This window comes from Strongylocentrotus purpuratus, unplaced genomic scaffold (assembly GCF_000002235.5).
Source record: "Strongylocentrotus purpuratus isolate Spur 01 unplaced genomic scaffold, Spur_5.0 spur5_scaffold_2, whole genome shotgun sequence".
In the NCBI taxonomy this organism is placed as follows: domain Eukaryota; kingdom Metazoa; phylum Echinodermata; class Echinoidea; order Camarodonta; family Strongylocentrotidae; genus Strongylocentrotus; species Strongylocentrotus purpuratus.
In genome coordinates this window covers 17,971,936-17,998,587 of record NW_022145605.1, presented here as the reverse complement: position 1 = coordinate 17,998,587, position 26,652 = coordinate 17,971,936, and the positions used below count along the sequence as shown (strand labels likewise).

General features: G+C 37.2%; 1 protein-coding gene across 1 annotated transcript in view; it reads right to left on the bottom strand.

Moving 5' to 3' along the window:
* The window catches only part of LOC105445477 (phospholipid phosphatase 1-like), a 70,881-nt gene that overhangs the window by 29,461 nt on the left and 14,768 nt on the right, over positions 1-26,652 (bottom strand). The window contains exons 2-3 of the mRNA XM_030991864.1: positions 17,067-17,227; positions 4,455-4,795 (exon numbers count right to left, since the gene is read on the bottom strand). Of these exons, the coding sequence (XP_030847724.1) occupies positions 4,455-4,795; positions 17,067-17,227 (502 nt within the window). The remainder of the gene's footprint in view (positions 1-4,454; positions 4,796-17,066; positions 17,228-26,652) is intronic.

The window sequence follows — 26,652 nt, the reverse complement described above, 5'->3', positions numbered from 1 at the left end:
ATTAAAAAATTCGAAAGAAATTCAAAGAACTGTTTAACAAAAAAACAAAAAAAACAAAAAAACTTTGCAAGGAAAGTACTGGAAAGCCTACATGCTGTAAATTTTCTAAAAAGAAATATTTGGGCTTCAATAATTGAGCAGTATCTGGCATTCTGTTCATGACTGGTTACCAGGTAGTTAGCTTTCATAGCAACTGTTCTATTTTGAACTCGTATAATTGGGGCCATTAACCTCCTATTTGATTCCTTTCCCCTGACATCTAAACACCATAATTAGCCATTAAATCATAGTGAATTGGGGGTGGAACGGACAAACCATCAACTTATTTGATAAATGGAATTTAGATCCTCAATGAATACTGCGACCAATTTTCTTCTTGACAATAACAGCAGATCTAAATCCTACACTCCAATGGTGCTTTTCCCAATTAACATTTCTCAAATGTTCCCCCCCCCCCCAATTTTGTTTTCTTCCCCATCTTCTCTTTACCGTCAAAACTTTCTTTAAATAATATTTTATCAATTTTCCTTACGTATTTTCTTTATTTGATAGTAAGGTCCTTGATTAAAATCTCCAAGATTGGTATTTAATATTTGTTTCTTGCTTGTACTTTATCCTTCCAATTTCTTTGTCTCCCTTTTCTTCATAAATATGGCTTACACACGGTTCCTTACTTATCTGATCAAAAGCAATACTGGCACATCCGGGGGGGGGGGGGGGGATAAACAACATACCTGATAGAAATTGAAACTCATAAAAAAAGGTTTCAATTTCATATTGTCCTGAAAACATTACGAATCAAATTAAATACAAATAAAATCACTTTCACTCTTTCTTTCATTTCCATTATAACAAACACATTGGTATGTTCCATTATATCCTTGATCTTAGCCAGAAACTCTGATCTAAAAATAAAGACATTGTTATTTTCAAGTCTGGGAGGTAATTGGATCCCAAAACTGAATATTGTTAGATTACTGTACAGCTTCTAAAGTATGAAAGGAGAGGGCTATTTTAAACAAAATCAGCCATGATTAAATTTCATTTTCATATTATTCTTACAGCACATAATAATGGGGCCAAAAACATTCTTGCAAAATTTGCTTGTGGCTACAAGTAATGCAATCAGGAACTATAATGAATTCATCAAATGTAATGTGAACTCTACGATGAAAATTGTAACAGTTACAAGCAGTTCCAGAATATTGGGTAACATAGCAATATAAATATCTCTCATTTCATCAGAAGGGAAAGTTGATACTTCTCATGGTAGCTCCATTCTGTTTTAGATTTCTCTGGACAATGCTAGAATCATATTTGTCACCACACGCAAGGGATCATGTTTTATTTAGTGCAGTCCAGACCTACATTCTGAGAATTCTTATCGTGTAAACTAACTCGAGGCAGTGAATTCATATATATCAAAAGTGATGAAGTATGCAGTGTATAGACTCATATTAGAATGATCATCTTACTTTGCATCTTAATTTTTAAAAGCGGTCGCAGCAAATAACAATATGGATGTGGCTGTCTCTGTTGAGAGCCAGAAGGGCATTAACAGTTAACTACAGTTTTAAGTACTTAGAAACTTTGTATTAAGCGCTATATAAATGTAATTTATTATTATTATTATTTATTATTATTATTATTAACTATAGACGAAAGGATGCTTCTCGGGAGATGTTATATATGCAGCAATATGAGGGATATAAGATACAGCACAGCAATAAAATGATTGTTTAGAACTACATTTTTGATACCATCTTCTGACGAGAGCCAGTAGGGCATTAATTGTATCTGAAAGGAGGATTCAACTCCCTTTTAAATCTTAGCAGATGTTACATACATGTAGCAAACGGAAGAACATAACATACAGCACAGCAATATTATGATTGCTTCTGTTTTTAAAAAGATATTATCCTCTGCTGAGAACAAGAAGGGCATAGCCCTATCGACATGATCGCAAAATCTTAAAAAAATTAACCCAACACAATTTCAATGGCCTTATTCCCCACATATCCATGACATACTACATAAACCGAACATAGGTTCTATAAAATAAACCATAGAGTATCAAAATGACTCCAAAGTTGATTTCTAGAAAGTGTGTGTGTTTGTATTGTGTTTTTACAGACATGTGTCAATCAGATATGGAGCGACCTTTAAACGTCACCATCCGAAAGACGTGACTCAGTTTCGAACCTGCGTCCTCGGCTGAATCAGTTTGTAACTTCCACTGTCAGCTGGATTACAGGCACACACCACAACGCCTAGTGGTGCAAATGTGTTTATGTTTGATGAAATTTAGTATTTATGACAGTTTATCATTTCGTTTTTGAAAATAACAATTGTATATACTTGCTTACTTATGATTCACTGTCAGAAAAATGCTTATTGTACTACTATTGCTATAAAAAAACTTGAACTTATATGAATGCAGAAGAAAATCAAATCAAATCAAATCAAATCAAAAGGATATTTCAACCCCCCTCATGTCTCTCAGAGGATTTCATGTTCAGTCATTCAAGGAACATCTGGATGTGTATTTGTCTTACATGCAGGTCACAGTATGGGTTCAGAAACATCCTCAAGTTACAGAATACGACACAAAAAATAAGGATTCCTTATGGAATTTCGCTATGAGCCACCTCTAAGTCCACAAAATTGAAACTCTGAGCAAGTTTCATAATGCAGAAAATGTGGAAAACTGGAGTTTCACAGTATACCATGTCAGCAAAACAACACAATTTTAACATGAGCTGAAGAAAGGGGCTTGGCAAGGAAGGTATCAATGAAAGTACCTCTCAGAATATCAGATTTATTGAGATAAAAATTGTTTTCTCAGAGCCAGAGGGGCATTAACTCATATCATTTTATCTTATTGGAGCCAGGAGGATACTAACTCTATTCTTTACCGCAGAGTTAATGCCCTTCTGGCTCTGAACAGATGATTTATCAGGGTATCAACAGCCTTCTCGCTCTTAACAATCAAACTGGAAGCATATGGTCCAGTACAACTGCATAGCGTGTGTTGAGAGTATTATTATTACTATTCTGACAGAACATGAGCCGAAGAAAGTAACTTGGCAAGAAATGTATGAATGAGACCCTCTCTCAGAATATCATGTTTATTGACATTGAAATGGACCATATGGGTCGTTGATATGTATGAACTTTATGAAGTAGAAATATCATCTCTTGAGAGTATGAAAGGACATTTAGTCTTTATCAAATAAGATAGAATTACATGGAGATAATATTTTGGGTCATGATCTTGACAGCCTTTTACATTTTGTGCAGTAAATCTGGGTACAAAATGAGGATGTTTATACTATGATACATATATTGCCAAACAATAAAATCTTTTGTCATATAGACCATAACAATTATGTCCATTGTAGAATTTATGGACAGAGCTTTGCAATAAAATATGGATTAGTTTTGATAATATCTTTGTGTATTCTTTATAGGATAATTCTTTCAGTTTGGGCAAAGAGCATGAAAAACAGATTTCATGCACCAATTTCCAAATAGAATTAGAGTCCTTTGTGTCTGGTCCTGAGGACTTTTTTAATTTACCTTTGTACGTAGAATAAACTTGAAAAGCAAATACAAGAGTGACAATAATCTCTTTGTGATAAACTTCACAGTTAGACAGACAGACAGATCGACGGACAAACAATTTCTTTTAAAGGTATGGTTACATGAACCTTCAGTCTGTGGGTTATCACTTTATCAGTCCAAAGACATTCATTTTGTGATGATTCAAATCACAGACAAAGGAACAAGATAAAGACAAAATACTAAACAGCTTTCTTCCGAAGTTGACGCTTGTCTCTTCCTAAGGCATAACTTAAATACCCTCCACCTCGGTGTATAGTTGTCTGTTTGTAATAAACATCACAGACATACAAACAGAACAAACGTGAAGATATGAATACCTTCCATCAGTAAGTTAGCCACTAATGTCCTTTGGCAAGACATTGATCTACATTTGCCACACTCCACCCAGGTGAAGTAAATGGGGACCGGTAGGAAGGAATTCCTTGAATGCTGTGAGCACCGAAATCGGTAGCCTAGCAGAGCCGGGGTAATATTGGAGCGCTTTGAGCACCTTGCAGGGTGGATATGTGTGCTATATAAATATCCAATATTATTATTATTATTAAAGCCTAAGGCATTACTTTGTAAAACACATTAGGGACAAACAAACAAACATTATGAATAAATTCATGATGTTTGATTTATTCTGTACGGGGATGACTGTCTGTTCCCAAAGTATTACTTATACATACCACAGACAAACAAACAAAATGAACCAACAAATTTCCATCTGTAAAAAGTTAATTAGTGGTTGTCTGCTCCATAGACATTACTTTGAAGCTCACATCATACACAAACAAACAAACAAGACACAAACAAAAAACAAGACAAAAACAAAAGATTATAAATACCTTCCATCTGTAAGTTGATGAGTATCTGTCCCAAGGCATGGTATATCCTGGACATACTGCTGGTACCCATCGCTATCTGTACAGTTGATCAAGGACCAATCCGGTGTGCAGACAGAAATGAAGTGTGGCCTCAATCGTCCTATCATATACTTTCCAGAGTCCGTCAGAAGCAACGTGAACGCAGCGCCGAGGCCGAAGGATCCAATAGTGGAATAGAGAGCGGTTGCCCAGGGATGGACAGAGCAACAGCACATCTTTCTCCGTTGGTATGGTCGCCATGGTGACCCCTCTTCTGAGCATCTCACAAAGTACCGATAAAGGAACCATTCGCACACCACCATCTAAAATAATAGAATAATAAGATTAATAGCAAAATATTAATTGGTAACTGGTTACTGATATCGAAAATTAAATAGAAATCTTCATTGGTAAAGGCCTTTGACTCACTTACAGGAGGTTTTGGGTTTAAACCCTTCTTGGTGCTAACATCCTTGGACAAGACGTTTTACCCATATCTGTCCTTCTTGAACCAGGTGTGAGAAATGGATACCTGTCAGTGTCAATGCTGGCCTTTTGCTGGGGTAACAATAATTGCAAAAGAGTAGCAGTAAAGATGTGGCGACCCTGATACTATCATATACTTATCACTATAATGCAAAAGGAAATAAAGTTGCTGCCAATCAGATCTAATTCAACCTAGGTTGAGCTACTACAAATATTAACTTTGATATTCTTGTAGAACAATATGTCTCTTCTTGTTTTTTCTTGTACCAGAAAGGGAGTTAGCATCCCTGCTCTATTTTACAAGTTGTCAGCATCATGGTAATTTTTAAGACCTTGACGCTACCTCCATCAAAGGAAAATCATGTTCAAATTGAGGAAATAGCAAATCATAATGCTTAGAAATCAAGGGGAAACCTTCAACATTTAACCAATTGATATCAAAGCAACAAAGACACATTTGTATTTCCTTTTATACAATACAAACTGTGTTGGTGATATACCTTGAATTGTTTCAAGCTGACTTGTGCAAACCAGGACCTAGTCTTTAGGAACAGACTCTTTTTGGATGAGGAAAGACAGTTCAATACAGCCTCAAGTCTAAGCTAACATTGTTGGGGTCTGGCTACGTCAGAAGCAGCTCTAGGAAAGGACCTATGACATCCAGTGGACAGTCTTAATATCCAGACCCTGTATTATCTGACTGACAAGGATGCATGTCTGTAAACTGAAAAAGGTTTGTGCCAGAAGACTAAACAGGATCTACCTACCAGGTTGTATGACCCAACAGAAGGAATGACCTCATAAGGTCACCTGTACAACAATCAGTCCACAAGTGGTCAAGACCTATGATTTATACCAATCAGGTCCAAGACTTGATTTGAAGGGTTCCCTAGAGGGCCCAAGGTCAGTAACCTGCTGGTTCTAACTAGCAGTATCTAATATGCCCCATTCACACAAACAACAGAGTGATCTCTTTTAAGACTATAAGAGCGATTACCAAGATGTTCCTTTTTAGCCTGTACATACTGTTCCATTTTTATTTTTTTACACTCATATCTTTGCAAAACCCACTCTTGTTTACTGGTTTGCCATCCTATATGCAGCCTTTATCATTGAGGTTCATCCAGACTAGTGGAACACTTTCTGCAGTAGACTCTACATGCAGTGGTTGTGCATTCACACTTTCATACTAATGTCCATTGAGAGGCAGAAGGGTGATAAAGTCACATCATCTGTTCTTTATCCTTCCTCCTATGATAAACATGTTTCAATTAATCTCTAGGAGGATGGATCATCTGCTGAGAGCCAGAAGGTCATCACATCAGTGCCCATCTGGCTCTCAACAGATCGATACCTCTGCTAATTTTCCAAGTGAAATAGGCCTATATGCTCCTCCCTGGAGTTATTTGGTACTGATGGGAAAGACCTTCCTTCCATATTACCACATGGAAGGACAGATCATCTGCTGACAGCCAGAAGGCCATTAACCCATATCCTCTAGCATGGCATCAACGTCCTTCTGGCTCTCAACAAATGGATACGTCAAATCACCAGGAAGCTTTCCCTTTATTGGGTGGTGGTTTCCCACATAAACATGAAATCTGGTATATTTGTGGATCCTTGGAATAATAAGGGCAGAGACATGCTATAGAGAAGTAACCAGAGAAGTCTAATACACAGGACAAACAGAGCAAATTGGCCAAGGCAGCAAGCTAGTCTGAAAATCCCCACATGCCATGCCCGGGCACGCACGATGAAATACAAAAAGTAACTATACAAATACTACAGGGAAAACTGATCGCTAAATAAAATTGACAATTTGCAACAAGATCCTATATGTATGGTTAACAGCTAAATAATTCATACCTGTTGTAAATTTGATGTTTTGTGCTTTTTTGTAACCCAAGAATGAATAATGGACTGGTTAAATTAATGCCAGTGTTGAATTCTTTTAGATACATTGTATGAAAGCTTTAATAAGTTGCATTCTCAAGAAACATAAATCGGGACGAATCAAGTTAAGTCAGATACCCGACATTCCATCTCTATTCATCAGAAGAAAATCACAGAATACACATCATAAGGCCTGTCTTCCTCACCTCGAGATTGCCAAATAGCCTGATATTTCTGATTTGGGAAATAATCCTGAAGTTACAAATCGCGTCATCATCACCTCGAAACTTGAAACTCGAGCTAGAGAAATTAGCTCAAGATATTTTGCTCAGCGTTCATGCATAGTGCGAGTCTTCAGGCTGGTGAAAAACGCACCTGACAAATAGTTTTCTTGGGATGATTATCTCGACCAAATAATCCTTCAATCTTCATCAATAAATTAATCCTTCACCCTTGTGTATCATAGTCAATTGTTTTTTAAAGCAGCCTGTGAGTTGGCTTTAGGGACATTAAAAACTTCAACCTTAATCAATGCATCATTCATCCTGATAATGTGTATCATAAGTAATTTAACGGGAAAATGTGTGTGCTCACGTTTTATTCAGCTATATTCAAAATATCTTTTCGAAGACAATGGGGCTGATAAACACCAATAGAATTGGTTTGTAGGGTGAATACTTCTTTATATTGAAGCCCTGGCTGAACATAGCGGACCAAAGCGAAAACCTGAATCTTGCCTCTAAAGGGCAACTAACTCAAATAAGGACAATTAGCTCTCAATGTAATTAGAGTTAAATACAGCTGTGCCAGTTTCAGATACCACATGACCTTACATGGAGATACAGATCATCCCAGATTTCCTTTGGTTCCTAATGGGCATCTGTACAAAGCCTGCAAAGTTCTTTGGGATCTTGATAACAGTAATAAGGTTCACACGGTTCCATCAACTTAAAGTTAAAGTCGTAATTATAAACTTTTTCATTATCTTGTAGTTAGGCACTGTGTGGACGCACTCTTGGTTACGAGAATTTACTTTAAGTTGAAGCCACGAAGCATGACGGATCTTTAGGTTAGTGCGGTAACTACAGGAAGGGAGGGGGGTCCTCAATCAAAGTTATATGTGCCGTGCGGATGCAGTGAACTGTGAATCCTTTCCCAGCTTGTAGTTAAAACTTTGAATGTTCCTGTGTGAACCCTCATCACCATTGTAGGTGGAATCGTTAATAACTTCGGGATTTTTCTAACTTAAGTTTAAAACCTCAACGGGCCCATGTGAACATAACAAGGGATTCCACCGATTACTGCACCCCACCTTACAAATCCTATGACCTTGTATGTGGGTTAACTAGCCGCATCCACGATCATAATTCATGCTTTTTACAAGTAACCGCTTCCTCGGCCATAAACAAAAGACCCCTCTAATGTCGGAGAATAAATCCTTTGTATTGGTGTCTCAAAGCTGCGTTCAAACTATCAGCATATGAGTCTCATATAGATATGCATGCATGATAAGTAAACATATTTGTCCTAGTCTGCACATCGTTAAAAGAAATCTATAACGAAACATCGTATAGCGAAACCGCTGTTTGACGATCGCTTTGAACGACAACTCACTATAGATAATAATAAAATAATAATAAAAAACTGTGCTTATAAAGCGCTAACGTCCTATTATACGATAATCATACGAAAATAGTATAACTGAGGGAGGCTTATCGTGAGCGCCCACTACTGATTGGCCTGCTGTCATGTCAACCGACGGTGACCTTATCAAAACTAGTTTCTTTATACGAAGTTCTCTATACGATATTGTCTGTATGCTCCTTTTGCTGTACTATGATTCTTTATACAACGTTTCTTCATACAAGTTTCATATAAATAACCTATAGTCTGAACATGCTGACAGATACACATGTTTTTACCCAACATCATGACGCAGCTTTTCAACTTTGCATCTGGATATCTGGTGTGACATTCGAAGGCTCACGTGTCAAGGATCGATTAGTGGGGATGGAGCTTGCTTTAACCTTTGTAATCTTTAGTTCCACGTTAATTCTTCTCTCTGTGTGTTTAAATTGCTCTCAACACCTTCACATGCCTTCACCTTTTGAGGTTTCGTGCACTTGCATTTCCTCACGTATTGCTGAGTTTGCAGTGAGTTTTGTCGTTGTTTTTTTAAAATGAAAATGCTGTCAAAGCCTTCCAACTTTGCAAGTAATGCACTAGTCTTCCTGAAACATATGTATTTCCTTTATAAATTACCAAAGCAAAGAACAGTATTTTTTTCATTGTCTGCTAGTGGTCAGAAGGGGGGTTTATATAGCTTGTCTGCATGCACATACTCTAATTAGACACTTTACCACAATTCCTAAAGCCTTGAGCAGAGCCTACGTACATCTGCCAATTTTAGGTAGAGAGCCTACTGTAGTCTCTCTTCTGCACAAGGGCTGGCAAGGGTTTGTGCCTGCAAACTATGTTAAGACACATGCCCCAATGATAATTGCTCACTTATCGAATTTTAATACAACATGGATGTTCTTCAACTTCCATCCTTCCATAAACAAAAACTTCACAAACAAACTTTACAGTTAACCCAATTCCAACCCATCTCTTACCCTATCTATAGCTGTTTAAATAAAGCCCAGAGCAAATGTCAATGGCCAGGAGAACAAACAATGGATCACCGTAAAACTTATAATAGGCCTAGGCCTATATTTCTTTCATGAAGTTCACAACGCCCTTCTGAGGCCAGACGCGCTTCCATACCTCCCCCTACTTTTTTTTTTCCTTCTCCTTCTCATACACTCTCATATCTCATTTCATAACTAAACCAGCATTCTTCCCTTTTTATTTTTTCAGTCTTTGAGCTGTCATTCATACCTAGGACATGTGGCAAGGTCCATGTTCATATTTTGTGTCCGTACAATCGAGAACTCTGTCAAACCTCCTTGGTACAAAATAGGTCAGTTCATAGGGCGTGCAAGATGCTTTTCCTATTTGTCAATGAAGTTGATGTAATGGGATCTACATATGGAAGGGGGTTTCTAAATATAGGCCATCAAACACCTATGAAAACACACCCAGTGTATAGGCTACATCATAAACATCAGATTAATTGTGATTTATTGCTTAACTGAATGAATGATTGATTGGTGGATCGATTGCTTAAATGATTAAATAATTTATTTATTTATTTATTGATCGATTGATCGATTGAATGATTGATTGGTTGATGGATTGCTAAAATGATTAAATAATTGATTGATTTATTGGTTAATCGATTGACTGCTTGATTGATGGACAAATCTGCTGGTTGATAATTAATTGAATGTCTACATTTATTGTATGGAAATAATTTCGCTTTCCATCCGGATTTACATGAATGTATATGTACAATGCACATGTAGGTAAAGCCAGGTTACACTTACCGGTATTGCAATGATAAAGTAACCTTCAGCAGGATAAATAAAGACTTCTATAGTGTTCAATTCATGCAATCATATTGGCCGATGAACTATGTCAATTTGGTAAATATTTCACAGTCACTTTGTTATAAAGATAACGTCCAATAACATTTTAAAAAAACTTAGATATTGTCTGTTGAGAGCCAGAAGGGCATTAATTCTGGAAAGAGTAGGAGTTAACAACCTTCTCGCTCTTAGTAGATGATCATGTTTTTTGTTTATTCTTTATAAAGTTTCCCTAGGAAATAGTATGAATATGACCTTAAAATATCATTTGCAGGTGATTCAAACATATCTCGCCCTGACATTTTGGTGTGGTAAACTATTATTTCAAACTGGCCCAGTTTATATCTGGGTTTTCAGATCACCTGAACAAATACTGAAGCCTATTTCTTGAATTTAAGACCATCTACTTATATTGTAGAACAGTAGAGAGACCTGTGATTTTAACTTACTTTTCTACAGCATACCTTGGTTTTCCCCTGAGGCAAATGGGTTTAAATGATCTCCCCACGCCTAGAAAGTACACCACAAGTTCCCCCGCCTCTATGACCCCATTTGGTCCACCGCGCCCCCAAAAGAGTCCTGTGGTAGATCGCATAAGCCGACCTGAAGGTGTGGAGCTGGTGCCAGTGGACCGCACTGGTGTGTGCCATGGTTTGCACTACAATCCAGGGGGAGAGGTGTTTCACAAGGATCTTAAATCAAACTTAACTTTAATTTGGACTTAAAAGTTATGGAGAGCCATTTGTAGCCTTAAAATAAAATATATTCGAAAGAAAAAAAGTATTTCAGATTTTTTATAAATTGCACATCAAGAACATAGAACTCCTTGATAATAGAAAATAAAAATGATTTGAATCAAAAGTTTATGCCTTTCAAACTGACTTTTACAAAATATTTTCAAAGATGCTAATGGCTTTCCATAATTGTTAAGTCCGACTTAGAGATAAGTTCAACTTAGGTTCTTTGTGAAACACCCCCTGGGCCTGGCTGCAATAGCGCGACCCACAGTCCGCACCCTTGTAATGAGAACAGGGTCTGTAAGTACCAGGTGTGTGGCAACAAATGCTACTTCTAGAAATGTTAATTGATACATGGGCTCATGGTACCGCAATTGAACCTGACAGTGGACCAAGTTTCACTCTGCAGAGTTTGGACAAGTAATGGGGGTGTGACATTTCCAAACAAAAATAAATCTGATCCAATTACTTACTTAGTGGGAGTGCAGATGATAGGCCTTGAATGTTGCCAAAAATTAGGAATGGCAAAAGCAGAACTTCCACCATAAATATAACATGGGCCTAAATACAGCACAAAATCTACAACTAAAAATAAATTGGCTACCTGATTTGGGTGTGGCTTTTAACTCTCGGTCTCCATTTGGAATCTTTGTTATGATATATTCATTCAGCTGTCTCTTTATTAGTTGTTTTAATCTCCCTCCTTCCCTCCAGGAATGACTGATACTTTCTTCCTTCTTTTCTATCTGTTTTCTTTTTTTCTTTCTCAGAATCTCTCTCTCAGAATCTCTCTCTATCCGTGTTTCTTTACTGAACAACCTCCTGTCAATTCCTCAACCTTTGCTTTATATGCCTCATCACCAGTATTTGTGGTTTCAAATCCAGGCCTTCACAACATGATACTTCCCCATTGTGTTTAATAGTGACAGCCTTTTCTGCGGCAAGAGCCCTTAACAAATTGCTAAATTCAATGTAGTAACTTCATTATTTCATGCTATTCAGTATCCCTACCGATTAAGGTTCGTCTCTGGAAAGTCTCGCCTTCTCATTGTCCGGTTTATTTTGAAAGTGCAATGTATCGTTGTCATGGCACCACTCAATTTGTGGTTTTTACGCTTCATCTTTAATCTCATCCGTCACACTAGATAACTCTCAATCAATTTACAATTTTACACCCTGTTCCCTCTGAGAGGCCAAAGGGCTCCGTGCTTGTAGCTCCATAACAAGACCCAATCCCGCAACATCCATTCATAAACCATCCCTCATTTGCTTTCACTTTATTACCCCTCGCTTAACATCCTCTAAGAGTCAGAAGGCCATTAACTAATACCTTGTCACTTAGAATTAAGAGCCATCTTGCTCTAACAAGACGATATCACCTTCCTTGCATCCCTGTCATAAAAATTGCATTTACCCCGCCAAACATCACATGCTGAGAGCCAGAGGGGCGTTAATCAATCCCCCTGTCCACACACAACATTTTCCGTGACTAGTCATGATTAGCTATACCGTTTCGCGATAGTGATACCGTTTCGCGATAGTTTTACGATGAAAATTGTAGGTGTGGACGCTCACTAACGATACCTCGTATAACGAAACTAGTCTAACGAAACGCAGGTTTGGGCATCGTTTCGAACTGAAACTCAATAAAGAATCACGCCTAATCACGGAAATGTTGTGTGTGGACAGGGGGACCCCCTGGGGGAGTGTAACTAGTGTAACTAACTGGGCGGGGCTTAACGTGACCTCGAGCGAAAAGAGACCAGACTTTAGAGTTTCAGGATTACTTTCTTCTGTTTATGGACATCCTTGAATTTATACGATGATTATTTATATGACGTTTCTTGTGTGTGGACACTTTAAAATTTAGACTATGATTCTTTATACGACGTTTCGTTATAGAGTTTCGCGATAAATTGTTTTGTGTGTGGATACGCTGATTAGCTCCTTACCTAGAGTTAACGCCCTTATGGCTCTAAGGAGATACTATCATCTTCCATCCCCATCATAAAAATGCATTTACCATGTGCCCCCTGTCCAGGCTTACTCACGGTGCTTGGTGTCGTAAGCATCGCTTCCAATTAAGCCTTACGCTTCACTGATGACTGAAGATGCGTCCATTCTGTCATTTTTATATAATTTTGCTGCTACCATCAAAATGAGGTTTTCTGCTTCGATTCATAACATCTACTCAACCATGTCCTCAACAAACTTCTCGCCTCCCTGCTATGCCCCTATGACGATAACAACAAAAAAATGCTATATGGAGAAAGTCGGCCAAACACCTAATTCCCCAGCTGATTTTTGCTAGTGGCTACATGCATGTTTTAAAACCTGACCCAATCCATTTCTTTACAGCTTTTCTAACACCTTCTTTCAGTTCTTGATTGCTCCCATCTTGAAGCCAGTCTCTTGCAACGCCATCTTCCCTCCTGAAACCTAAACAGTTCAAGTTGGGACATCAGAAACTACCAACAAAAAATCCCTGAGAGCAAAAGACTTCCTGGCTTCTGGTACCAAGGCCCTACACTACAGTATCTAGACTGCTCCTGTCATGGAGGGATCTTTTTTTTCGGTGACCATCTCTCCCCATCCTATCTTTAGCAGATCAGGTCGCTATTAAAAGAAACCAAACATCCTGAAGAGCGAGTACCTTCCTGCCCTTCCACCCATCGTTCTGCATCGCTCCCATCTTGAAGCAGATCTTTCTGGTATTTTCCCTCTACCTGGGAAGTTCAAGTAGCTATAAATAGAAACCCTGTAACTCCTCAAGAGTAGGACTGGTCTAAACATTTCCTACCCCCACCGGTGTTTCAGCATTGCTCCCAAGCCAAAGGGGTCTTTCTTGAGACATTCTTCCCTCCCTTCTACCATAGGTCCATGCTTCTACCAAAGAAGTTCGGGTAGCTATACTACAAACCCCTCAAGTCCCTAAAGAGTAAATATTGGATTGCTCCAATTTCATAAGAGGTCAGTTTTAATAAAATCATTCATCCTCCTAACCTAAAGGCTAATCAGTTAAAGTTGCTGAAAAAGAAGCTACATCTCCTTGAGAGCAAACTTCCTGGCTTAAGTTGCCCCCAACTTTAAGGGATCTATTTTAAAAAATATATGTTCCCCTCCTTTCCCTAAACAGATTGCTATAAAGCCTTTAGACTTTAAAAGATTCCACAAGACTGACAAGAGCATATAACCCTCCATCCCTCAATCAACGTGTGAGTTACTTCCAGACTGCTCCAAGCTTGTAGGAATCCTTCTTTAGTTACCATCCTCCCTCCTCCTTCTTTCACTCCATGCATCATTCATCTATTAGTATCACTTCTAATAAAGACACCCATCAATTCCAGATCTCCCCTTTCATATATCTATCCATTAAGGAACCCGATACCCATCATCAGACAGTAGCACCCATTGACTGAGTAATGACCCTGGAAGTCCAAGGCCTACTTGTAAGCAGGGAAACTCACATATCCCTGTTGTAAGGCAGGCAGGCTTCTGTGTTCACACTCTTCACCATTCATGGATTACGGTTCTCACTTGCTCAAGTGACAATAGCTATGAGCTGTATGGGCTAGATTGTGGACATTTTTGGTTTTACAGTATATTTAGGGTGCGTTCAATTGACACTTTTTCACCCTAGAATCACGGTTTTCAAAGACGATAGTTAAAAACACGTTATGTCCAAGCGATTTTTCGTCGGTCGTAAAATTAAACGTGTTTAAAAACACAAACATGACGCTGAAAAAGATGCCTTCAACCTTGTTTTTTAACAGCTTTTTGATTGGTGGTTCATATTTGTGATTCTAGCTTCACAAATTCTCTTTAACGCACCCTTAGTCAAAGATTAGATACATGATTACGACACTTTTAATCAAGAGACCAATCAATTTTTGTTCTCCTCTTTCATAAATAAACCATGGAGGAACCCAATAACCCCCTCATAATAAGACAGTAGCACCAATTGACTGAGTAATGACCCTGGAAATCCAAGGCCTACTTGTAAGGCAAGCTAGACAGTTCACACTCGATCCATCCAATTCATAAATGGTGATCCCACATTTTCTCCAGGCCATATTTATTCAAAGATGTACAACCACTATGATAAAAATTGCTCTGAGGAAACTTCACTTTCATTGTAACTAATCTGAAGTGAGACCCAGTGGGGAAAAAATATGATTGCACTGATTTCATGGTCAAGGTTATCAAACAAATCGGCAAGATCAGCTTTGGTTTGGGCTTGACAATAAACTAGAAGCCTTTATCTTTATCCATTATCAAGTAACAGAACATTCAATATTGTCGGTGTAATCCATGCTGCTACGATCAATATCTTGAGTGGGCTTTTTACCAGTAACAAATGAAAAGTATCTTTTCTAAGAAAATCTTATTTCAAAATAAATGGAGATAGAGAGTTCACCGTGAATTCCAAGATTGTTTTTTCAATCGTGTGAACACGGCTACTGACCTAGGAATGAAGTATCCATATAGAGGAAGGGGGAGTGTGGGTAATCTCTTGAAGTAGGCTTAAAGTAGAAGCCATCTGTTTACACCGCGGCCTCCATAATGGCTTGATGACACATTCACTTTCCCAGAGCGGCACTGGACACGAAAGGGACAAATTGAGGGCTTAGAACCGCGGCGGGGTAACGCGATGGGTATCCCAGGGTGAGAGAACAAAAGAACCTGCAGAGTAACCCCCATTCATGCTGATGAGATTTTTTCATAACTGTGTCCGCTTAAAAAGTCTGTTATGGACAGAAGAGGGGGGGGGGATAAGGTTGGACCCCCTGCCACATTTCCAGGTACTGCTTTATAGTAGATGGATGACCAAGGAAAAAAACATGTACTTGACTGGTATCAAGTCAACTTGACAGGTGAAGCACAAAGACGGAATTGGAAAGAAGGTCAAGCTCCTGTGACAATTACTCCACAGAAATTTTGTACACTAACCAAATTCTTAACTTCAACCCTGGACCCCTCATTATCCCTGACCTAATCCTAACCCTATACCTAACCTTAAACCCAAATACAACCCTAACCCTAAACCTAACCTTAAACCTAATTGCAAGCCTCACTCTATACTATTGACAAACTAAAGCCCAGAGCAAGTGTCACTGGAGAAAATGTTGGATCCCTGTCAAGAGGGTATGAAAATTAGATGTTTCTTTTTCTTTTTGAGGTACATACAACCCAATAAAGGTGTGCCAGCTTTTATGGAAGTCATATTTTCAACAATTCATTTTCCTTTTAGTTTCAGTTGGATCACTGGATATCTCACGTTTCAAATCATTTGGGAGCTTACAATTCACATAATCATAGTGGAGAAGAAAAGAGATTCAGCTGGACACTTTCTCTTGTTCATCTTATAGCTTTAGCAGCTAGTTTGAAGAGGGGGAAAAAGTACACTTTCAAAAAATCCATGACCCTGTATGAAGTCATTTGTGTCATAGTTGTTCTTTAAACTGAAAGTGATGCAGTACACAAGCAAACTTCACATACTATCACCCACTCATTCTGGTTTCCACGATATGGAGTAAAATACTAATATCCGATATGGATATAGTTGGAATTTGGGAGGAAAGCGAATGACAGATTTGGCATACCAACTTTGAATTTCTGCCAACCATTGAATAGTCGTAGGGAGGGAAAGAGAAAGACGGTGGATAGAGAGAGGGAGGGGGGAAATAACCAAAAGTAATTTCTTCTGTTTTTCCATCATCTCTTTCTCAGGGTCTTCAAAGAATCTTGACATGGAACTTTTATGAATTCTTAAAGACAGCCATTTTCACAGCAAGAAACTTTAACAAATTGCAAAAAAAAATTGGTGTTGCATCGATTTGATTCAATAATCTTAGAGCATGACAATTCAAAAAAAATCTATACCACTTGCAAAATTTGTGTTATTTTCCAGCATGTGCATGTTTCTGTTTTTGCTATAGTCATTAATATCCAAAATGAACAACATCATCACAACTTTAAGATTAAAGTTTGTATAATTTCAAACTGACCGTTACGGTTGGTACCAGCAGACCAACGGCCACAAGCACCCCGACGCTGATGGTATCTTCCTTGTAAGGATACTTGATGCTTTCGTCATCGCAGAAGAACCCCCTCTGGAACATCAGGGTGGGGCTATCTAAGGCATACAGGACCACCGATGGTATCAATGCTGGACAAATGAGAAAAGAAAAATAAGAGGGAAATCTTTATTTCAGCATTCTGTTATGACAGGTTATATGAAGATACATACCGGTAATACAATACTTTGGGATGCAGGGCCTAGCTGATTTATTTGTGTTCAGCTCACATATACCTCTAAGACTGTCGGCTTTCATCTATTAAACGGGGTGCAATGATAAAATGATAAAAAGGATAAATATTAGGTAAAACTTTTGTCAGATGCAAATAAAATATGACACTGACTTGCATGGAGCACTTTATCCTAGCAAAGCAAAACTTAGTAGAACAATTTCACTGATTTGTTCAGATTTTTTTCGCAACGATTCATTGAAAAGGCAAGAGGCAAGAGGCATTCAATGAATAAAACTGCAAAGAGAATAACAAGTATCATCAATTCAATACATAGTTAGCTTCCTGTATCTAAAAAAAGAAAACTACAGTTCTTATTTACACAATAAAGGTATGTGAACTTGAACATGTTTATTCAAAGTTTTTCTTCTCAGCGACAAACATACAGTGCAGCTCTTTGTCGATATATTAAAAAGTAACATTAGTGTTTTCCATTCAAACTCTTCAATGGAGTAGTATACACTGCAATGTGCTCGTGAGATCAAACACTAATCAAATTGATTTTCACCATTATTTGAGAAAAAGCATTTCTACAAATACCTGTCACTTGTGCTATTCTACTCCGAATTCCATCTATACAAATGAAGTACAAATGCATAAAGTATAATTGAGCAAAGTACCGAGCAACCCCACACCGCTAAATAATTCACCGCAACATCATTTCTACAACAAAGTTAATGATGCGTGGTTGTACTGTGGATATTGCACAAAATGGTGAGAAATTATGCCTGCTTCATTACTGCACTGGGGGAGTGGAGATGAGAATGGAACAAAAATGAACACTAAAACCCAATGATTCAGTATATTGAGACCTATAATGGATGCTTTTCATCAAATGGTAAAAAATTGATGGCTCCGAGACGTGACACGCCTTTGAATGATAACGAAACGAGAAAGGTTATTGAAGTTCATACACATTCTTCAGGAAACTTTGTTGTGTCTGACACCATTTTATATGGGGATGAGGTTTTGTGTAGCTCACAAAGTTCAGGTCATTGCCATGATTCAGTCTGAGGAATTTCGGTATGACATTTATGTTTTGTAATGAAACTGAACATGGAGACGTTAAAGGCCATGGTCTGTGCTGTATTATAGGTGTACATTTCAAAAAGTTTAACCAACTAGAATATAAATCTGAGTTATTAAAGCTTGACAACAATTGTTACTTTAATTGATACTCACTAATAAAATTTGCATGTCAATACTTGACGCAAAAAAAAAGAAAAACAACATAACTGAGATACATGAACAACAAAATCTTGTTTGCATCATAAACACAATGGAAGGCAACAACCCAGAAAGCAAACAGCTTGTGGCGAATGAGCCAAAATAATTATGTGTTCACTACCTTGACTATTGATATATGAGAAATATGGACACAGTGTCTAAAAGTTAACAAAGCATATGTTGGTTCAATAAAACAAGAGCCAAATAACTTTTTAATGAGCCAAAATAACTATACTATAATACTACCTTGACTATTGATATATGAGAAATATGGACACAGTGTCTAAAAGTCAACAAAGCATATGTTGGTTCAATAAAACAAGAGCCAAATAACTTTTTAATGAGTCATTCTAAAATTTCAAAATTACACATATATAATCATCTGATGCTCATACAACCATTCAAAAATGCAAAAAAATGGTGTTTTGTGACGTAAATATAAATTAAATTGAAGCAAGCTTCTTTAACAACAGTACACATGAACATCAGGCCAGGGAGCTCACCAAACAATCATTATTACCGGTAACTAACAAAACCTATTGGTGCATGCGTAATGTTCACTTTAAGCAGTAACCAAATAAACAACCCACTGAAAAAGGGAACAAAACTTTGAGCGACGATTGTAACAAGCCAAATACCGGTAGAAAGAGGAAATTCTATGGGCCACGTATTTTGCAACCCTTCGAAAAGGCCAAGAATAATATTCCCTGTGTAAAGGAATCTCTGATCCGAATAAAGACAGTTTGAAAGCCATATTGTGCCAAATACTCCTTTGATATCAAATATGAGTAATTTGACACTATATGTCACAACACAGGTGAGGTGTACAGTAATGATATTTTGACAGCAGACGCGGTGTAGTATTCAAAGTGCACTGTACTTGGTAACACCCTCAAAAATGCATAGTTTTACATCATTTGAAAACTTGAAGGAGCACAGTACTTTCTACTTGGTGAGAATTGTTTCTTCCCATATAGTTACTAATGATCACAGATTAGCAATTTCATAGCATACACTGATGCCAATAACTCCTTTTCAGGAAAACACTAGCACAAGTCCTACAATCAATCGCAACATAACAACTGCTATCTCTTTAGAATAGGTTTGCGACTGATATCAAATTGTGAGTGATTTGAATTAATTACAATGTTTTGGAGTCCACCATTTACCATTCTTGAGTGTAAATTTCATAAGCACATTTTGTGACGGTGCCCCCCCCCCCCCCCTCACCCAAATGAGCACACGTCATTGGCATCACCGTGTTTTCATGATATTAGGTATGACTTAAACACAAGAAAAGCTGGCTAAGAATCATTTTGATTCTGTGTATGTGCAGTATGCAATGCAATAACAATGTCACAACAACCTTCAGAATTAAGTTTTTTGGAAATGCTTTTGTCTGACCAAATCTGAGTTTGTGTTTACATCAGATGGCAGTGCATGAGTCAGCAGATGGCTAGACAGGTTTATAAATTTGCATTGTCATGATTTACATGAAAGCATACAAAACAAAACAAAAAGTTTGAGTATTGTATCAATATTCAATAGTCAATACCTTAAGAAAATTGGAAGTAATTTTCTTATTTGAAAAAATGTCTGATAAGCAACAGCCAAAAGAAGAAGTCAGTAAAAAAAAAAATATATTTCATTGTCTATCTGCCTCTCTTTAGTCCATCTTTCTTTTCCATCTCTCTTTTCAATCACTTGATATACACTATGTATCCAAAACTCTCTACCTCTCTGCTGTCTTTCTCCTTTTCTCTCTCTCTCTCTCTCTTTAATATCACTTCAGGCTTTGTTCTGTCTGCCCATCTCTCTCTCTCTCTCTCTCTCTCTGATTCACTATCTCTTTCTCTTTCATTTTCGCATCAATCTGCTCATCCCCTTTAGCAATTTGTCCATATTTAAAGATCACTGATCCTTCCCCCCACTAGGGATCGATCCCCCAAATGATTTAAACATGGCTGACTTTTGACAGTTCGCACACAGTGGTAATGGATGCACCAGTCGGATCTGTCATCGGCTGAACAGAGGCCGGCCCAGTGTACACAGACGCGTTCCCATGACGATTAGATTTCAGAGTCTGTTCAAGAGATGAAATACAAGCCTGGTCCAGCTGCAGTGTTTTCGTTGGCAGATGAGCGTGAAAGTTGCTTGTCTTGGGCTCTATAAATCCATGGATGTCTAGTTTGTAGATGAACTGGTGCATGTCTATTAGCTCTTTCACACAAGAGGACATTTATACCAAATTTGATATAAAATAAAACATGTAAAAAGAAACATACATATACTGAATTTGTATAATGAAACGTCATAAAGAACATTTACATGTACATGTACAAACAAAAATGAAGGAAAAAGGGGGTATTCAATTGAGATAGGCCTATCATATCGCATAAAAATAAAAGCCATATTATGTCCCCAAAAGATTAAACAAGCAAAAAAGTGATCATCAGGGTTTTTACATGCTTTTTTGAGGTCCCAAAGTCTCTGACAAACAAAATATATACACTGAATAGAGGCTAGATTTGGTTTTGCTGAATCTGCCTCTGTACAAATTCACTTAAATTATCATTGTTTTGCATGAATTTTCAAAACAGAGGTTTTCTCCCTAGCGTCTAAAGATCTGTTTATTTAGATTATTTGCACATCTCCTTGAAATTGTGAACTAAAGCATGTTTCCTTTGCTGCATGTTGAGCTTCAATCAACATTTGAGCAAACATATTGAACATGGCATTGGAATTCAGGCAAACCCAATCTGCCTGCAAATTTCATAATACGACACAGAAGTCCTGGTGGAGAGTCTCAACCAGGATATTAATTACGAAACTTTTGTTGACATGCCTACGTGTATTTGCTTCTCGAGCATATGTATTTTGGTATTTGACTAGTAATTCTATATATTTATGTCATCCTGAAGATCCTGATGGGTTTCGTATTACTCATAAATCACACCCGACTACCAGGAATGCAAGGCAGGAAATGACACAATGAACTGTGTTGTACGTGATCATACACAATTTCATATTTATTGACTTCAGAAATTCACAACTTTTTATTCATATTTATATAAAATGTGGCCTATATTTATAAAAAAATATACATAATAGATGATAATAATAATAAAAATAATAGTGGGTTGTTAATTGTGTAGCGCTCTATCTGTAAAGCTTGACACTACTGGCACTCCATAAGTATATCACCCTGTTGTAGCATATATGGCTGTCATTAAGGTGCTCTAGCATTTGAGGAAATTAATACCTACCATTTATTGTTTCAACAATTTTTTTTCAGCCATATGTTAGCTATTACTTTATATTTTCTTACGCTACAAAATTAACAAGATTTGAAACTAAAAATCAAAGTGAATGTCATATTACACATACTTCAATATAAAAAAATTGTAAAATCAAAGATAACTCAAAATTCTTAAATTTTGTACAATAGTGAAATATGTGCTTAAGTCTAAACATATGTTAATTTATTATATCAGTTGACAAGAAATATTTTTCTCTGATCGTACTCCATATAAGGTTGAAATGGAACAAATCAACAATCAAAACACATTTTAGGGACATTTCCCCTCTCTTTCATTGAATCATAAAAGTTTCACTTTCACTGGAACTCTGCTTTTGTTAGCATTGTTTGTTTTGTTTATGAAGATCATACATCATTTTAGAGGTTGAAATTGATGAATTCATTTCCTGGTTGCTTCAAAGTTATTTGTTTAAGAATTTTCTAGGAATGCAAAAAAGCAATTTGCAGTCAGGAAAAAAATTCAATTTCAATGCAATTCAGCAATGGTATGAGTACAAAGGTTCTGGCAACATTAGCTCTGCATTAGAATACGTTGAAGCATGTTTATCAACAATATGACTTCTCTAATATTGAAAACTACAATGTCATGATGTTTAAAGACAAAATTATTATACATTTTTAGCGTTTTGTTTAAGTGGTTGCCATCACAATAAATCACCAAAAGGAAAGTGACTGAACTTTTTTTCAATGTCATTTTGGGGGGCGAGGATTAATACACTATTCTGCATTTATTTCAGATCATTGTAAATCGACCAAGGGAAACACTGAAATCACAGATTCAAATTTGCATCATCGTTCAATACCGTTGACTACATGACGTGCTCATGTATTTTCCTTCCATTACATCATGCCAAGCAAGGCTAGGTGTTACGTTTGTCTAGAGGAAACTATACAATCAACCACCATGTCCTACCACAAATCCTAATCCTGTGGATTATGCTCCCACTTCATGAGAGGAAATCCTGAATTGCACCACCAGCAATTGATCAACTAAAAAAATTAAAAAGTTCAGGAAACTACCGAAGAGTTGACCTCAATATCGGGAACAAATTTGGCGGTAGCATTGAACTTCAATGTTTCGCGGTTGACAAATTTCATCAGTTTGACGGAATTCCACTCTTAATCAACCCCAGGCCTTGGTAAACTTTGGCTTTCTCTCCCCGTTTAAACCCCAAAATGGAAGAAAAGCACTTCCTTTCATGCTTTCCTTCAATTTATCAAAGCAGAAAATCAATTCTTGTGCTTTGAAGTCGAAGAGTGCGCCTGAAGAGGAGAAGTGGAACGCTCCGTCGATCGTCGAGTGCTGAAAAGCGACACGCTCTGCTCAAACATGTTTACTCTCCTCTAACAAAAGGTGAAACAGAGAGTGACCTGTGAAATGTGCAGCCCTCGTTGTTCTTACTCCCGCTTTATCGCCTCCGACCAATTCAATTTAGACATTTTCCCAGGATGGAGAGACTAGCTGAATGCTCCCCGGGTCGGCTTTCTCCCCCAAAAATTGAGTAGCTGGGCAAAATTGGGGGGGTTGTTGTTTCATGAAGGGTGATTTCTTGGGAGCCCCATTCACCCCTTGTCATGTGTGATGAAAAGACGGATTAGCGGAGGGGGAAATTTTATAAATGGGTCCCAGATTCAATAAAGACTGCACTCATTCATGATGAAGGGAGTTTCTCCTCAGAGTTCCCTAGTTAATTGTAATTCAGACCGGGTTTCAATGCTCACATTACCGGCCGAGAATGTGCAAACGGAAAGTGAAAGTGCTTAATCACAAACGCACATGGAAATTTGTAGAAAAAATGATGACAAATTTGCAATGAAATGTTGGAAATTCAGAGTCAATTTACTTTAACCTCATAAAACCTGCTGTGTGAGATGTATTGTGCTTCAAATTCAAGCATTGAGAGCTAGTTATGAGTACTGGTACATTTTGAACAAAATTGAATCAATATTATTCCATTATGAAAAGGAATAGCACATATAATATGTTTTTGAAGGATAAAATGAATATGACAGATACTTATGAATAATGTATAAATACTTGAAAGCATAGTTGTCAGAATCGTTTCATGAAAAGATGTAAGAGAACATTATTCCAACTTTATTGGCAACAGTGTACCTACATGTGTTTCTGTCATAATAGGTACACTGTTGCCAATAAAGTTGGAATAATGTTCTCTTACATTTTTTCATGAAATGATTCTGACAGCTAGTATATGATGCGTTCAAGTATTTGTACAATATTCATAAGTAATGATCTATGGTGTGTACTTAAAATTTGAAATGATGCCATATCATGATGAGAAATGTCACATATGTGCTCTCAAAGGATAAAAGGATATAAATTGGCAGAAAAAATATTACCTTGATCAGAACAGGTAATCATGACATACATGTATTCAGCTGCTACATATATCATGTTAAAGACATACAGTAGCCAAAGCATCAAGCAGGCTCATACAAATGTCTAATATTTGGCAAATTTGTCTTCATCAAATTTATGAAGCAAGGAGTAGACATTCAGTACACTAAACTTCTAACACTGTTGTTTGCCAGTTATTCTCAGTTGTACATTAATCATTGATATAAATGTCATGTGAATAGTCCATATTTACACAACTATCTCAGACACTGCACTAAAAGATTCCCATTTCTAAAAATATTGTTAACTGAGAGCTTTTCATGGAGACTGCATAATTTGGAATCCATGGATAAAAATCTTCAGTAAATAATGGTCACAATATATCATAACCACTTCTTACGTCACTTTTGCTTCATAAAGAATTTGAGGGGTGTATAGTTGTTTGTTTGTTTCTTTGTTTACCTTTGTTTTTGTAAGCACACTTAAATAAACTTATTTTATATAGAGATCAGCTACATGTTTGTACTCTTAGACAGCTGACATTTTAAGTTCCTATTACTTGATATATGAACTAATTATATTCCCTTTTTAATCTCATGTCAATGTTGGGATAAAAATTTGAACTTTGAGTGGAAGGAGTGAACCAGTTTAAATACTGTGAAAAACAGGTTTCATGCATGATTCATTTCAATTCCTAGTTCCTGATCAAAATTTGACTTGGGGAATACCATGTATTTTATGAAGGAGTACTACTTGAATCGAAACATTCATTTGTATCATTTGGTGAGAACATGTAATTTCAAATATTTTCATAAGTGACAACCCCCCCCCCCCCACCCCTAAATTAAAGGAAAGTATGTAAATTATGATTTTCATATTGTAAATCTAAATCATCGGAAGCAAAAAAAAAGGTTCATATTTCAATGAGTATGTACTTTATATTACATGAACCTATACATGTATATCAATATAATATCTTTAAAAAAACAAAAACACTTTCTGTCAACAGGTGCCTAACAAGTGCCCCTTATTCAGTTATAAATTAACTAATATCTGGATTCTGGAATTAAAAAGATTGTTTGCAACTCATCTCTCATCTCTGAAACAAGAAACAGGAGAGCATTGTCCTACTGGTATGAGGTTATTCATATTGCCTGTCTTCATCAGCTCGAGTTTGCCAAATAACCCGCTATTTTCAGACTCAGGATATTATTCCGAAGCTCAAAATTGCGTCTTCACCACACCGATACGCTCATCACAAACTAGCTCGGACAGGCGCAAATTAGCCCACTATTTCCCTAATAGTGGGATATCAACCAAATATCTCGCTAATTGCAACTGCATGCGGGCTGATGAAGACACAAATTAACTGGCTAATTTGCCATCGGGATAGTTAAAATAGTGGGTTATTAGGCAAACTCGAGCTGATGATGACAGGCCTATTTAATATATAAAACAGTTACAAGAGCTCCGACCGCATCCTTGATTACTGCTAACCACTATATCTGAACCACAACATGCATTCCATACAGATATAAAGATTATATTACATTTCCTCAATACATGTAGGCCCGTTCCCACATAACAATTAGTGCGATTTGGATGGCGATGCAAAGATTGATATTTTGGGGGCGATCGCTAGACGGCAAGAACGTCCGAACTGTGCGCGCGTGATTCTAGACGATGTATGCATGCTTGGAATCCTGGGATTAAATAAATAGATCTTTGATTCTCAATACCATTCACACACACAATTAATGCCTGGCAAACGATCGCGATCATTCTGAAAAAAATCACAAGACTTAAAGGTAAAGACCAGTTATGGTCAAGCGATTGCATTGTGAAAGAAACGTTGAGGAATCGATCAGAAAAGGTTGATCATCTAGCATCTAGCATCTGGAAGGTTCTGGAATCATCAAAATGATAAGAAATTTGGCCCATTCTTCGTAAAGTTACAAGCACTATACACAGAAAGATGTAAATGGGACTACCCTATATCTCTCACAAACCATGAGAGAAACAAATTTACCAAATATATGAATTAGCAGGCGGTTTCCTGGCAAATTTTTTATCATCATGTATTAGTCAAAACATATTCTTTCACATGATTGGTAATGAGAGCTTCCATTTCATTTTTTGAAATTGGGGCATTTCAATTACTGGTCTTTACCTTATATGGGAATTGGATTGCTATGCGAATCACGAAGATTAGAGAATTTATTCTGTCCACACATCCACACAAAAAAATATTTTTGGATCGCGATGCAAAAAGAGATTTTTAAATCTCTCTTTTTCTGTAGGTGTGAATGCCCTATGTATTCCATGAGGACAAGGTCCATTCGATCATTCACCGGATGAACAAATACATGTCCTCAATATC